Consider the following 13397-nt stretch of genomic DNA (forward strand, 5'->3'; position numbering starts at 1 on the left):
CATAACGAACGGAACATCGCCACGGTTACGGTCCTTCTCCCCCTTTTTTTGCGCTCAATTTATGTAAACCACCACCTGCGACGAACAACGGCAAAAGTATAATCAACCAGAAACAACACAACAAAACATGGGAGGTGCTTCTGCCGTCAAAAGCAGACGAATGGAGCAGAGGCAAGGAGAACCGCCTGTCGAGAACCAATAGAGAGGAAGAAGAAGAAACGATAGCACGGCAAAGGAAGAGCAAAGGGGTGGGGGATAAATAAATGGTGATTGGGCATCGGTGGGATGAGGAGAAAGGACAGACGGCCCGGGGAAGGGGAGGGAGGTGGGGAGGGTCTTCGGTTTGTCTCGAGAGGACTCGTCTCCATCTGCCCGTCTGGTCCCATGTTCATGAAATATAAACGAAGCTGTGCGGCCTGTGCAACCAACCCCGTGGACCCGATCGGCCCACTCACTCGAGAGGGAGGGGGAGAGGGAGAGCAAAGACAGGGGGTGACTGAGGGAGACCTATATATGTTCTTCTCCTACGCATCCCGATTTTTCAGAGAACAGCAAGAGAAGGTGGCCTGTTACGTATTAACTCTTGGGAGGGGGGCTGGCAGTGTGGAAGGGGTTGGAGGAGGGGCGTCTAGGGCACCTGCGCAATGAATGATGGGCGCCGCGGGGGTATCGTTGGGGGTGGGGCACCCCCCCCCCCTCTTCTTCTTCTTCTTCTACAGGAGAGCGGCAGCGGCGGCGGCAGCAGGAGCCCTGCGAATCCCGGGAAATTACCTTTGCAATTTCTCTGCTGTCAAACTTTCACAATCTCTACGTCACCGTCGTCTCGTGGAAGGGGGCCGAGGGGACGGGGGAGAGTTCGCGAGACGACATCTCGCCAGCCCCCCCCCTCCCTCACCCAGTTCGCCCACCTTGGAGCTCAACATCGAGACGTTCTTGCCAGCAGGCAGCGACTTCTGCGGCTGACAGCGAGAACCCGTCAGCCCTGCCAGCCCCCGCCAAGCCCCGCCAGCAGAGCAGAGACGGGCTAACTTTTTGCGGGCCTGCTAGCTGAAATCAAAACGTCTCAACCACTTGCACCCCCTACTGTTTTCTGCGCAGGCGAGGAAGAAAGAAAAGGACACATCTGACTCGCATTATGCACGGGCGCAGTTTGTTCCGACTACTACTTTGGGCCTATCTCGCGTTCGAGGTGAGGTGAGTACCGGTGAACACGTTCGCCTGCAGTGAAGCACGACCTAGTTACGGAACGTACTGAACCTGGATCCATTCTTCTGACCGAGGCCTCTGTCGTTTCAACTTTCGCCTGACTTGCTCTGCTCTCTGCTCGCGGTTTGTCATTGTCATGCACACGCCTGGGCCGGGCAGACCCGGTGGCGGAGCCGGTGGCGGAGCAGCCCCGGGGGGATCTCTCGTCTCTCTCTCTCTCTCCCTCCCACTCTCTCTCCTACACACGCCGCGCCCCTCTATTTCGCTCGCTCTCGCGCAGGTTTCTGCTGTTCAGACGTAGCCACGCAGAAAATGATGTTCTGGGTTGACTTTGATTCCACGAGCGAGCGAGATGTGAGAGGAGAGAAGGAAGGCAGAGGAGAGGGGTTGGGGGGGGGGATAGGAGAGAGGGCTTAGGGAGGAAGGCCTAGTCGGCAGTCAATTATCCTTTGATTGGGGGAAAGTGTGTAACAACAACGGCGCTACATGCATTCGGTTAACACAGGAAGGATTGTTTCTTTAGACCAAAAGTAAGGGTGTGCAACAATTTATTTAAAACATTTACAGAGTCGACAGAGCAAAATACAGTTAGTATTCTGAAAAGAGGAATTAGTCAATTAATAGTTTCATTGAATCAGAATTAAATCTACGCAGTTAAGAAATCTGTACACATTGATACATTGATGTGATCTCTTTATGAAAAGACAGTATCGCAAGTGCACACACTGCACGGTCACGTAGTAGCAAAAAAACTTGACTCAGCACAACAACAATGTAGTACTTGGCAGCAGGATGCGTGATGTTTAGCTACAGAATTTATTTCTTGGAATGAGTGAACAAGTAATCCCGTGAAGCAGATCGAACTTTTCGAGTTCAACGTCATGCCAATGGGGCAGGTGGCAGCCCAGTGCACAGACTTCGCACAGCTCGTCATCTGGGCAGTACTTGGGTAAATTTGGAACAAACAATTCAAGTGAGGAGTTGTTAGTGAACAGCTTCTTGACTGCGTCGCTGTGCAGCCAGGCGTGAGCGCACGGAAGAAGTGTGTCATCAATTGGATGAAGCTCCAGGCCCTCCAGAGCCGGGGTCGTTTGGGGCGTGATACCTAGCAGCAGTTCACTAGGTGCCGGGTCCACCGCCAGGTGCTTCAGGGCCTGCAGCGAGGGCAGCGTGGCGAGTAGTGGTGTGACCAGCGTGAAGATCTTGTCAGGAGGAGCGGCAAATTCCCACGACGCTCCGAGTGACAGCTTTTCCAACTGGGAACGTCCGGAGCATTCCAAGGCTCGGATCAAGTCCACGCCTAAATCAAGGAGGCTTCTGTCTTCGAAGAATGACCTGTAGTACAACATCACTTCGCGCAGCTGGTGGGCGCGGCGAAGGAGTTTCGCAGCCCCCACGAGGGCACGTCGGTCAGGTAACGCACACACATTGATGGTCAGGGTCGTTAGGGACTCGCATACGACCAGTGACTCCAAGCCCGGTAGCACGGGGCATTCTAGCTTCCGCAGGTTTGGCATCCCGACCAGCAGGGACGCGGTCTCGCTCAAGTACGGGCAGTAATCGTCGGACAAGCGACTGCCGAGGCCGAGGTCAACCTTCTCCAAGGTAGCGGCGTGCAAACTAAGCACGAAATGTGCAAAACCATAATCTGATTGGGAAAACAGAGAGCAGATGAAATACCTCAGGGATGACGTAGTCACGGCGCCGTGCTGAACTAGCCTTGCTATGGTCGACGCTGGACAAGGAGAACAATGGTCGCAAATGAGCATTTCAAGGCCAGACGTTGACGCAACCGTCCCCATCAGAGCAGTTTGTTCTCTATCAGAACCCAAAGGGAAGCTTATTTGAAGGACCCGTAGTCGGCCGAGCGCCTCCTGGCTGCGGATCAAAGCGGCCGCGTGCATGGAGCCGCCCTCGTCCACCACACCCAAGTACAACTCCCTCACAGCACACTTCACCATGGTGCACGCGAGCAGGCACCCCGGCGTTGGGAGATCCATCATCAGCGTGGTCAAGCACGGCGCGAGGCGGAGTACAGGGCACAGCCATTTGAGTTGGTCGCCGTAGGCGTTAAGATCTCGATGCCGCCACACGTCTGGGTGCAGCGCCAGGGCCCCGAGCCTCTTGCACACGAGGCGGCAGGCGAAGAGGTCTTCCACAGTCAGGTACCGCATCACCTCCAGCAGCACGTCGTCCGGCAGCTGCTCCATGTTCTAGGGTAACACAGAAATGGAAATTTTCAGAAACAAAAAGGTGACGTGACCGAGAGAAAATGTCTATCACCAAACTCTGCTTCAAGATGGCAAGCCACAAAACTGCGGGTCGGTGCTCAACACTATCGCCGTTAACAACGATCAGCCAATATGAGACGATAAACTGCCGACGAGTTTCTAGTTTGTTCACTGCAGAGTTGACACTGACCCACCTTCAAGTTCCAGCAAGCGTTGGCAGCAGCGTCTGGCGTCTGGCGTGGAGTGGAAACGGCGAGATCTGGTCTTGTCTTGTCCGCGAGCTGCGCACTGCGTGACTGCGAGCGAGCGGTGAGGCGAGCGGGGCGCGAGCGGGAGTGATTCTGCCTGTGGGTACCGCCGCCAGTGGCGCCAAGAGGGGGTCCGAGGTGCAGCAAATGCTGCACCTAAAATGGGAATAACCGGGTGTGAGTAGGAATAACCGGGTGTAAGAAGGGAGGAAGAAAAAAAGAGAGGGAAAAAGGGAGAGAAGGAAAGAGAGAGGAAAGAGAAAGGAAAGGGAGAAAGAAAGGGAAGGGAACCAGAACGAGTAGCAGGTATACCGGCACCGGCAAGGAATAGGGGCGGGGGTGTCCGCCAGTGGCGGACCGGCCAATGTGGGGAGGTGGGATTCCTCACCCGGGCCCCCTGCTCGCGGACATCTCGGGCCCGAAGGGCTCGAGAGAAGAGATCGAGCCACGGGCCCAAGTCCTGAGCGCGACACCGGACAGGAGCCCCGGCCTGGGCCCTAGATTCAAGCGCCATGTAATTTTTTTCGCGCTCGCTTCGCTCGCGTTTTTTTATTGTTCTACAAGAGCACTGTACATAAATCGCGTCCGACGGAATCCTGCCCACGTTTCGGTACTCGGAAGGCCTTCTTAGCTACCTCATACAATCAAAAAATTTTCGCGCTCGCTCCGCTCGCGACATATTTCTACAGGCGGTATATACAGTTCCAATGTCGGCACATGCTGGGAAGCATGCACTTAATTGAAACGGGCCAGACATGTGCGCCTTGGTGTGCATTATTACGTATATATTGCCCCTGGAAGGTAGGAAAAACTGGGCCCCACTTCCAGATTTCCCTTTACTGCCCAGTCCGCCACTGGTGTCCCTGCCTAAGTGGGCGAAAATATGGGGAAAAAGGGAAAATGGGGGGGGGGGGAATAACCGGGTGTGGGTGGAATAACCGGGTGTTGTGCCTCCGGCTTGCTGCACCTCGCGAAAATCGTCTTGGCGCCACTGACCGCCGCCACAGACCAGCGCCCTGTGGCGAGAGAGCGTTGATGCTCGTCGGGAAAGAGTGGTGTGAGGTAGGGTAGGTAGAAGTTCTGTAAAGTCTCTCGAGCTGGGGACGGTCTACCGGCCGCACCGCACGAGGGCGGCGGCGGCGCCAGAAGCCGGGAGTCAGCTGAGCTCTCGCGTCTCTCTCGCACTCACCGCTGCTAGCATACGTCTGTCTCTATCGCCCAAACGACCGTCGCACCACTCGCCAGCAGACTGATTCCGAAGAGCGCTCAAGGGGGGCTGCCCTATGAGTGCGACAGGGACGGAGCTAGGCGAAAGGTATAGTGTACTTCGATTAACGGAGGAAGAAGAATAGCGGGTAGAACATAAACGTTACCGATTAGTCGAGAGCTTCCCGCCTCCACGTCACGCTGGTAGTGGGGGTAAGCGCTCGGCCAATCAGGAACCTTTATGTTCTACCCGCTATTCTTCTTCCTTCGTTAATCCAAATACACTATAGGGGGGCGCTCTTCTGAATCAGTCAGCAGCCCTCCTAACCGGGCGCCTCCGGACCCGGGCGCTCCTTGCGGGCGAACCGAACCGTCGGTCTGGACATGAGACCGGACATGACCTCGGTCCTCGGTCGTAGGGGCACCAGGGGCAAAGTCTCATGTCTGAGGCCGGAAGTCTCATGTCTGTCTCATATCTGGGCCGGGAAGTGCCCCCATATCGTTCGTCTCGAGGCCCACAAACAGCGCAATCATTGCGTAACCTGCGCAACCCCACGTGAGCTGTGCAACCCCTTGAGAGGACCGACTCTATAAGTTTGTGTTTGTGTGCTCTTGTCGACTAAATTCCCCAGCACCCCACGGGTGGTAAAGTTGTGAGGCTGGTCAAACAGAATAGGAAATCGTCTGTCTCTGGAGACCTCACCTGCGCACTACCTATGAGTATTTCTTATTAAATCGAATCACCCCCAGCCATACTACCCTCTCGAAAATCACACACCATTCTGAAAGCCATTTGCCCCCCCCCCCCCATCCATACCTGTTTTATGGTTTATTGTTATTTGCAGAAAGTATGTAGTTCGTTGTCACTCCACACGGTGAAAAAAGGTTTCTTGTGTTTCCAGACCCAGTCGTGGATCTTCTGGAGAACGCCAATGGCATTTAAGACCAGGTCTTGAAATACAAGAAATTATTTTTTTACCGCTGCTATATGCCTGCCTTTACGTGGTGTCACACATGGACAGCCTCTAAACAAAATCAAATTAAATCTAATCCTCTTTATTTGTATACGCCTTTATTTTTCACATACATGAGGGGGGGGGGCTCTCTGGAGAGTAAATAACCGCCCTGCAGAGTAGAATATTACAAGACAAAAAGGCAAGTATACACTGGCAGTATAGGAACTCATCAGACAGTAATTCAGAACCAGTCCACATCCAAGTCGGGGTCAGAAAAACTGTCTTCGGAGGACTCGATGATTTGCACCGGCTCTAAACTTTCCACATCAGCCCAGCCCCTGGGCGTACTCTCCGTCAGCATTTCTAGGCTTGCAATGTCGGGAATGTAGTACCACGGTCCATATCTATCGTGGATCTCTGGACATGGGCACACGCCTCTCGGGTCATGCGTGAAAAAGCCGGCATCAGTGTCCCACAGCTCAGGGTGACACTCGTAAGCACACACGTCGCAGGGGCGCCCAATACAGGTTGAACGCCCAATGCACATTTTGACATGAAGCGAGGGGTTCTCACCCAGGAGCGTCTTGACTTCCCGCCTGTGCAGCCAGGCGTGAATGCACCCCCACCTGGACTGGTTCACCGCGAGGCTCTGCAGCGCCGGGGTCGTGACCGGGGTGATGGCCCGGAGCAGCTCGTCCGGGGCCGCCTCCACGCAGAGGTGGCGCAGGCGCGTCAGCAGGGGCAGCGCTCGCAGCAGCGGCCGCAGCTGGGGCAGGTGACTCGGGATGTTGGCGATGCGCAGCGACTCCACGTCGGACCGCCCGGACGCAGCCAAGTGCCAGACCAGGTCCACGCCGGCGGTGCTGGGGGTCCAGGGCAGGAGCTCGCTCGTGTAGTACACCAGGGTGACGTCGCGCAGCTGCTCGGCGCGGCGGAGCAACTCGGCGGTCTCGGGGCCGACCGACTTCCGGGTCACCATGAGGGTGAGCTTCCTCAGCGACCGGCACGCCGCCAGGACCGGCAACCCGGGCAGGACGGGGCAGCTCAGCTCGTGCAGGCTGGGCAAGTTGGCCAGCAGGGACGCCTGCAGCGTGGTCGAGAGGGGCGACGAGGGGTTGAAGCTGATCTCTTCGAGGGTGGTGGCGTGCTGGGCCAGCACGAACCTGCAGACGTCCTCCACCTGGCGATCCAGTCGGTCTCCACCATCGCCCGTCGGATGATGATGCCACATGCTTGCCCTCCAGTCAAGATGGAAACGCCTCAGAGTGGGGGTGGGCCCGGCGCGCAGATGGCGCAGCTTGTCCTCGGTGGGCATGGAGCCCGCACTGCCGCTGATGGACAGCTCCTCCAGGCCGCTCGTTGTCGCCAACGTTGTCAATACTTTGACGGCAGCATCGGCAGAACGCATTTCACGCGGCAACTCAACCGAGAGGCTCCGCAGGCGGCCGAGCCTTTCCTGGTTGCGGATCACTGAGACGACTGTCTGGCCAATGGCGTCCCCCGAACCCAAACTACGAAGTACCAGCTTTGCCGCCGCACATTCAGTGTAGAACGCGTGCGGACATCGCATCCCCAGCGGAACGGTCATGCTCATGACGTTCAGACACGGCGCCAGACGAAGCACCGCGCACGGCAAGGCGCCGCCGCGGCTGAGGTCAACACTGCGGTGCCGCCACACCACAGGGTCCGCGACGAGCCTGGTGAACTTTTTACACACGAGGCGGCAGGCGAGCAGGTCCTTGGCGGGCACGAACCTCATGACCAACAGCAGCAACTCGTCGGGGAAGCCTTCCATGGCAGCACTCTGTTGGGGCACAAAGTCGGGTAAGATCAGGGCACGGCGAGCACACATGTTCCGGGTGAACACGAGCGAAACCTTCGAGTTGCGGGTTTGCCTAATCCCTCCGCCCGTAAAGGCGCCGTGGCCCCAGCGGCCCAAGAGGGTAGGCATCCAAGCAAAACTTTGATGTTCGCTCTGATACACTCGGTAAGCGCTAGGGGACGGAGACGGTAGTATGCGCTTGAACTCGAATTCGTCAGAGGAATGAAAATTGTAGCTTACCGATTCGGGCGGGTCCGACAGCTGGAAAACTGCGTTCTGCTTGGAGACTGCCATCTTCACTACTGCACTGGCACACTGCGACTGGACTGACTGGACTGGCGGGCGGGCGACTGACGAGTGGGTACGGGTGTTGTCCAATCCTCCTCGACCTGACCGCTCTCCCAGTCGTCGTCGTCGCCAGGGGCAGCAACAAAGAAGGCGGCGCAGAGGGGGAGGAGGGGGGGGGGCAGCCCTTGTAACAGCGGCCGTGTCCCAGGTCACCCGGGCGGGATTAGTGATTCTGGTGATTCCCCCCGTCGGGGAAAATGGCGGTGGCGATACTATACCATGAGAGAACGGTGTCCTGGAGAAGGAGACTTACCTTCTGCCGTCCGCGAACGCCCTTTAGTAGCACTCTTGGGGACTGATTTCTAGCTGTAATTTTTGTTGAGCGCACCGAGTGTGTTTCAACGTGGCATAGAGAGGTTTGTTTCTTCCTCACCCCACCCAACGAGTCCCAGCCCAAAGGCAGACTGTAAGGCACGCAGCCTGGTCCACTGTTAGGAACTGTGTCGCATCGCCACCATTTCAACTCATGTGCTGCCTCGAGGCTGCATTTCGCACTCATTAGCGATGCATATCCGGGATCTTTCGGGGAAATAAAGCATTTCGATAAAGCTGAAATGCAGAAGAATGCGGGAAACAAGAAAAAGAAAGGCACGATGCTACAGCACAGTGCTTTCCGTTTTGTTGTTCCCCTCATTCTTCTTCTTATCTCAGCTTTACCGGCATACGGCAGGCTTTATTGAGAAACTGTTTGCGTGGTTACTCACATTTATTACGTTGCATAAGAGTACAAGGATAACAGCCAACTCCGGAGCCAACTTGGGAGTCTTTGATAACCCACTGGCGCACGTCGCAGTCGCAGTCCAGCGCACACGCATCACAAAGTCGGTCTCCAGGACAGTTCTTCGGTACGGAAGGTACGACAAGGAATTGTAGCGAGGGTATACCAATGGAGAGCTTCTTGACGGCGTCCTTGTGCAACCATGCATGGGCGCAATGGCGGGGCACCGGGCGCGCTGCCCCGAGCGGGCGCAGCACGAGCCTCTCCAGGGCCGGGACCGCGTCCGGGGTGATGCCCGACAGCAGCTCGTCGGACACGTCGTCCAGGTGCAGGGTACGCAGGGCCGGCAGCGAGGGCAGCACGCCGAGCACCGGCCGCAGCAGCGAGAGGCGCTGCTCGGGGCTGTCGAAGCTGCCCGTCGTGACCATCGTCAGCGACTCCAGGCGGGAAGGTCCAGAGGAGACCAGGGCTCGGACCAAGGGCTCGCCGCCGACGTCAGCGACTCCACTGTCGAGAGGCGCCATGTAGATCAGCGTCACGTCGCGGAGCTGTTTGGCGCGGCGCAGGAGCTGCCAGGCGCCCATCACGGCCGGGCGCTCGGGCGACTCGCACACGTTGATGATCAGGGTCGTCAGGGACTCGCGCGCAGCAAGCGCCTCTAGCCCGGGTAGCAGCGGGCACTCCAGCGACCGCAGGTTCACGATCTCGGCCAGCAGGGGCACCGTCGCGGCCGAGTACGGGCAGCCCCTCTCATCCGAGTGGCAGCAGGAGTCGAGGTTGACGTCCTCCAGGGTGGCAGCGTGCGTGGCCAGCACGAAATGGACAAAAGGATCTGCTTCCGAGGTACTCCTCTCGCAGCTAAAATACTTGAGGGATGGCGTGCACGCGGCGCGGTGCTGGAGGACGCTCGCCATGGTGTTCGGTGCGCAATGCACTATACCAGTAACAGTGAGCTTTTCCAGGCCAGACGCCAGCGCCGTCGTTCCAAGCAGCACTGCCGACGGAGAGGGTGGCATCGATACTTCAAGGTCCCTGAGGCGGCCGAGCGCCTCCTGGTTGCGGATCATCGCAGCTGCGTGCGTAGAGCCACTAGGTTGTACATCCAGGTTTAAACATGACACAGCACACCTGGTAATGGTGTACGCCAACTGACACCCCTCCGTCGGTAGCTCGGCAACCAGCCAGTCCAGGCACGGTGCCAGACGCAGTACTGGACAGGCCCAAACGAATTCACTTGGGAACTGTAGGTGGAGCCCCCGTTGCCGCCACACGTCTGGGTGAAGCGCCAGGGCCCCCAGCTTCTTGCACACGAGGCGGCAGGTGAAGATGTCCTGTCGGCCGAGGTGCCTCATTATCTCCAGCAGCACATCGTCCGGCAGCTGTTCAATGCTCTGTGGATGCGAGAGAGACAGAAAATGAGCAACAGTTATAATGGTGGTTAGGCTAACCTATATTGTTACGTTACACTAAAATCTCATAGTTTCGAGAAATTTCAAGTAAGCAAGCAACGAGATTGCTTATTCAAAGGTTAATGAGAAACCGAGAGACATGTTGGCATTTGTCATGCAAGAAAACAGCTATCGGCTTATCCCAAGGAGGAATTTGAGCCTAGACGTCAAAATGAGGTAACTAACTTCAATACACACGAACCAATTTTGAAGATTGTGCCGCCATAATAATGCGCCCTGTGTCGAGAAATGGGGCTGAATCGGTTGAGGATGTCCGCTCGACGACTTCGACCGTTCGGCCACACGACAAGAATAGTATACAGCCTTGCGGAGCGGAGCGGACTGACTGACTACAGACTAGAGGAGGTCCATGCTGGTTTTCTGGATTACAAAGCACGGCGCGGCGGGGAGGGGGATACGGTCTACTCGTTGAGCGCTGCTGGCGGCGGCGGCGTATTCAGATACTACTAAAGCTACCTGAACCGCAATCTTCTAGTGTGGGGCGACGCCTTTGCCGTCTTGCCTTTGGCTGAACCGTAAGTGGGTTCACCCTACTTGTCAACACCCCCCCCCTACCCCCGTGGAAATCTCCGATTTTATACAAAATTCAGCAAATTTGATCCACGAGATTAAGGAATACGGTTGCCCATATCCAGGTTGTATTTCGTGAACCATAATATGAATATGGCATCGTCCGTTAGTAAAAAGCCACTCTTTTCCCTCTCTCTGAGAAAGAGTAGTGGTGTGTGTACGTGTGTGATATGCGTATGTGCACGTTGTTGTGGCAGCTCGGTTGCACTGCCAGCCATGCAACCCAATCCAGGAGCACCCGGGGTCCCTTATCACCACCCCCCTCCTCCTCCTCCTTTCCCCTCTCACACATCCTCACTCTTTCCTTCTCACCCCCCCATCCCTTTCTTCCCTTCCGCACCCACAGCGAGCCAGCAGGGAAGTTGTGAATGTTTTAGAAGCCAATTCTTGCAGCGGCGTTCATCTTCTTGTCTCCCTGCTCCTGCTCCCCGGGCGCAGTGGCACCAGCGGAGGCGCGCAGCGCAGCCTGCCGCCTGCCTCACAGCTGCTGAGATTTTTATAAGTCTTGCTTTTTTTCTTCCAAACGCTCCACGTGTGGCGATGTGACGTCATCAGCACACTTTTTCCGGGCGACCCGGGCGCAGACCGCGGGGGCTTCTCGTCAACAACTTTGGGGTTTAAGGGTAAGGGGTGTTTCTCCTTCCCAATGTGGCCGTCACGCTGGTTGGTTCTACGGATTAGCGCAGCTGGCCGGCCGGCCTGGTCGAGTGGCGGAAACTATGGAATTTCCCTACAGGCGGTACGGTTTATACCTGTAACGCAAGGGGAAATAGGCTTGAACTTCGGTGTACGTTTCCTTGAACTTCGTCGAACTTCGGTGAACTCCGAGAACTTCGGTGAACTTCGGTGAACTTCGCGGAACTTCGACCGAAGTTCTCGCACTTCGACCTGGTCAAGAGATATGAAAGCAAAATTGTTCCTCTGTAATCTTTCTAATTCGGACCGTAGATACCTGCTTTAAGTAAGCTCGAGACTCGCTTATAGTAAGCACACAAAAGTGACCAAGTGCAGCCGTAAATATGTACTAAAATATTTGGAACTTCAGTGAACTTCTCAGATTTATTTTGAACTTCGGGGAACTTCGACATTTATTTTGAACTTTGGGGAACTTCAACATTTATTTTGAACTTCGAGGAACTTCGACGCTTATTTTGAACTTCGGTGAACTCCGTGAACTTCGATGGATTTCGGCGAACTTCGGAGAATTTCACTGAACTTCGATAAAATTTTACAGAGCGAACTTCAGTGAACTTCGGCCGAAGTTCATGAACTTCGACTCCGGGTGTACAAATTTTTGGAGCCTATTTCCCCTTGCTGTAACGTCCTTCGCCTGCGCCGCCGGTGGTGCAGGATTCCCAAAATTGGTTGGCCACATGGTCGTGCGTGTCAAAGCTCGTGCGGTTACTCCTGTGGTCTTCCTACACAGTGATGCTGTGGCTGTCTGTGCGAGCATGTTAGGGCGTTAGGGGGTGGGGGGGGGGGACTACAGCGGCCGGGTAGGCGACCACTCGGCACCCATAATCACGATGTTGCCTATCCCGCGGGCGCGTCGGCCGTGTCGACCCACCCCCACGACGCATTGGCTCCGTCCCGAATGCCATGACTGCCCGTGAGTCGGCCGTGGCCGTGAGGCAGGGGCGGGGTGGGGCGCCCCTCGGCACCCTCACGGCGTGGAGGAGGAGGAGGAGGAGGGCGGCGGAGGGGAGCGTCCCCATTGGCCAGCCCGCTCGCGCAACCGCAATATGACGCCACGGTTATGGATCCATATCGCGCCGGGCCGCCATTGGGCGGCGCCACCCCCGCGGCGGGAGGGGCGGGGCCGCGCGCGCTCACACACACACACACACACACACACACACACACGCGCGCGCGCGCGCTCGCGCAATCCAGGTGGGACGCACACTGCCGCGCGCCACCCTGTATACATCGCAGTAACAACTTCTACTTCTGGCTCTGGCTCGACTTCTAGTATATTTTCGGAGAGCGCATCGCCTAGGGCGTATATATTTTTGCCCTCGCGTTTCCCCCCCATCCCCTGCTCCACGATAATGTAACTGGACGGCAATGTCCAGTCCCGTTACGACGATAAAAACTGCCCCGCAGGCGGCGGCCTTCTGGTCCAGCGCCGGCAGCTGGAGGCTGAGGCTCCAGGCGCCGGAGAGTTATGGCCATATCCGGACATAGCGGCGTCCAATTTGAGGATAGTGGTACGCCCCAGTGTGTGTGTGTGTGTGTGTGTGGAGGGGGCTGAAAAGACCAAAGTGCTGCTGTAGCAGCAGCGGGGCGGGGGCGCGCGGCAGTCCACTACTGCTGGTGGTACGCCTGCGTTTAAGAGTTGCCAGTCATTCCGACAAAGCATCATTGTCTGCAGCAAAGCAGAGGCAGCCAGAGGCCTTGGGGGGAGCGAGCTCTGCGCGAGCGAGAGAGACAATGACGGCGAACGGAAGAGGTGGCGCGGGAGAGGGAGCGAGAGAGAGATAGGGAGCGAGAGAGCCTGGACCAGCGGCGTCCACTCGGGACATAATCCGAATAATGGCAGACTCCCACACATTACAAGATTACTGGACACAGCCCGGCCGAGGCGAGGCAAGGGGGTTGAAGGGGTGGCGGGAGTGGTCGGGCG

The 13397-nt window shown here is 56.8% G+C and overlaps 3 protein-coding genes across 3 annotated transcripts; all 3 read right to left on the reverse strand.

Moving 5' to 3' along the window:
* Positions 1–1737: 1737 nt before the first annotated feature.
* Positions 1738–3899, reverse strand: LOC127749912 (uncharacterized). The gene is made up of 2 exons (XM_052269941.1): positions 3632–3899; positions 1738–3419 (listed from the first exon to the last, which is right to left on the reverse strand). The coding sequence occupies exon 2, from the start codon at positions 3414–3416 to the stop codon at positions 2010–2012; it is 1407 nt and encodes a 468-aa protein (XP_052125901.1). The 5' UTR covers positions 3417–3419; positions 3632–3899; the 3' UTR covers positions 1738–2009.
* Positions 3900–5972: 2073 nt separating this feature from the next.
* Positions 5973–8004, reverse strand: LOC127749908 (uncharacterized). Its single transcript, XM_052269936.1, has 2 exons — positions 7910–8004; positions 5973–7651 (listed from the first exon to the last, which is right to left on the reverse strand). Exons 1-2 carry the CDS (start codon positions 7961–7963, stop codon positions 6089–6091), a joined length of 1617 nt encoding a protein of 538 aa, XP_052125896.1. The 5' UTR covers positions 7964–8004; the 3' UTR covers positions 5973–6088.
* Positions 8005–8704: 700 nt separating this feature from the next.
* On the reverse strand, positions 8705–10588 carry LOC113207335 (uncharacterized). The gene is made up of 2 exons (XM_026423857.2): positions 10386–10588; positions 8705–10126 (listed from the first exon to the last, which is right to left on the reverse strand). Exons 1-2 carry the CDS (start codon positions 10407–10409, stop codon positions 8714–8716), a joined length of 1437 nt encoding a protein of 478 aa, XP_026279642.1. The 5' UTR covers positions 10410–10588; the 3' UTR covers positions 8705–8713.
* Between the last annotated feature and the right edge of the window lie 2809 nt (positions 10589–13397).

The sequence above is a fragment of the Frankliniella occidentalis genome, unplaced genomic scaffold, assembly GCF_000697945.3.
Source record: "Frankliniella occidentalis isolate FOCC.00 unplaced genomic scaffold, Focc_3.1 Scaffold106, whole genome shotgun sequence".
Taxonomy (NCBI): Eukaryota; Metazoa; Arthropoda; class Insecta; order Thysanoptera; family Thripidae; genus Frankliniella; species Frankliniella occidentalis.

What these genes read in the sequence shown, in the direction of transcription:
- LOC127749912 (XM_052269941.1), bottom strand. Translation starts at nt 3,416, where the DNA reads ATGGAGCAGCTGCCGGACGACGTGCTGCTGGAGGTGATGCGGTACCTG.
- LOC127749908 (XM_052269936.1), bottom strand. Translation starts at nt 7,963, where the DNA reads ATGGCAGTCTCCAAGCAGAACGCAGTTTTCCAGCTGTCGGACCCGCCC. An exon ending in TGTCGGACCCGCCCGAATCG is followed by an intron (nt 7,652 to 7,909) that starts GTAAGCTACAAT and finishes GTGCCCCAACAG; the next exon opens with AGTGCTGCCATGGAAGGCTT.
- LOC113207335 (XM_026423857.2), bottom strand. Translation starts at nt 10,409, where the DNA reads ATGGCGGCACAATCTTCAAAATTG. An exon ending in CGGCACAATCTTCAAAATTG is followed by an intron (nt 10,127 to 10,385) that starts GTTCGTGTGTAT and finishes TCGCATCCACAG; the next exon opens with AGCATTGAACAGCTGCCGGA.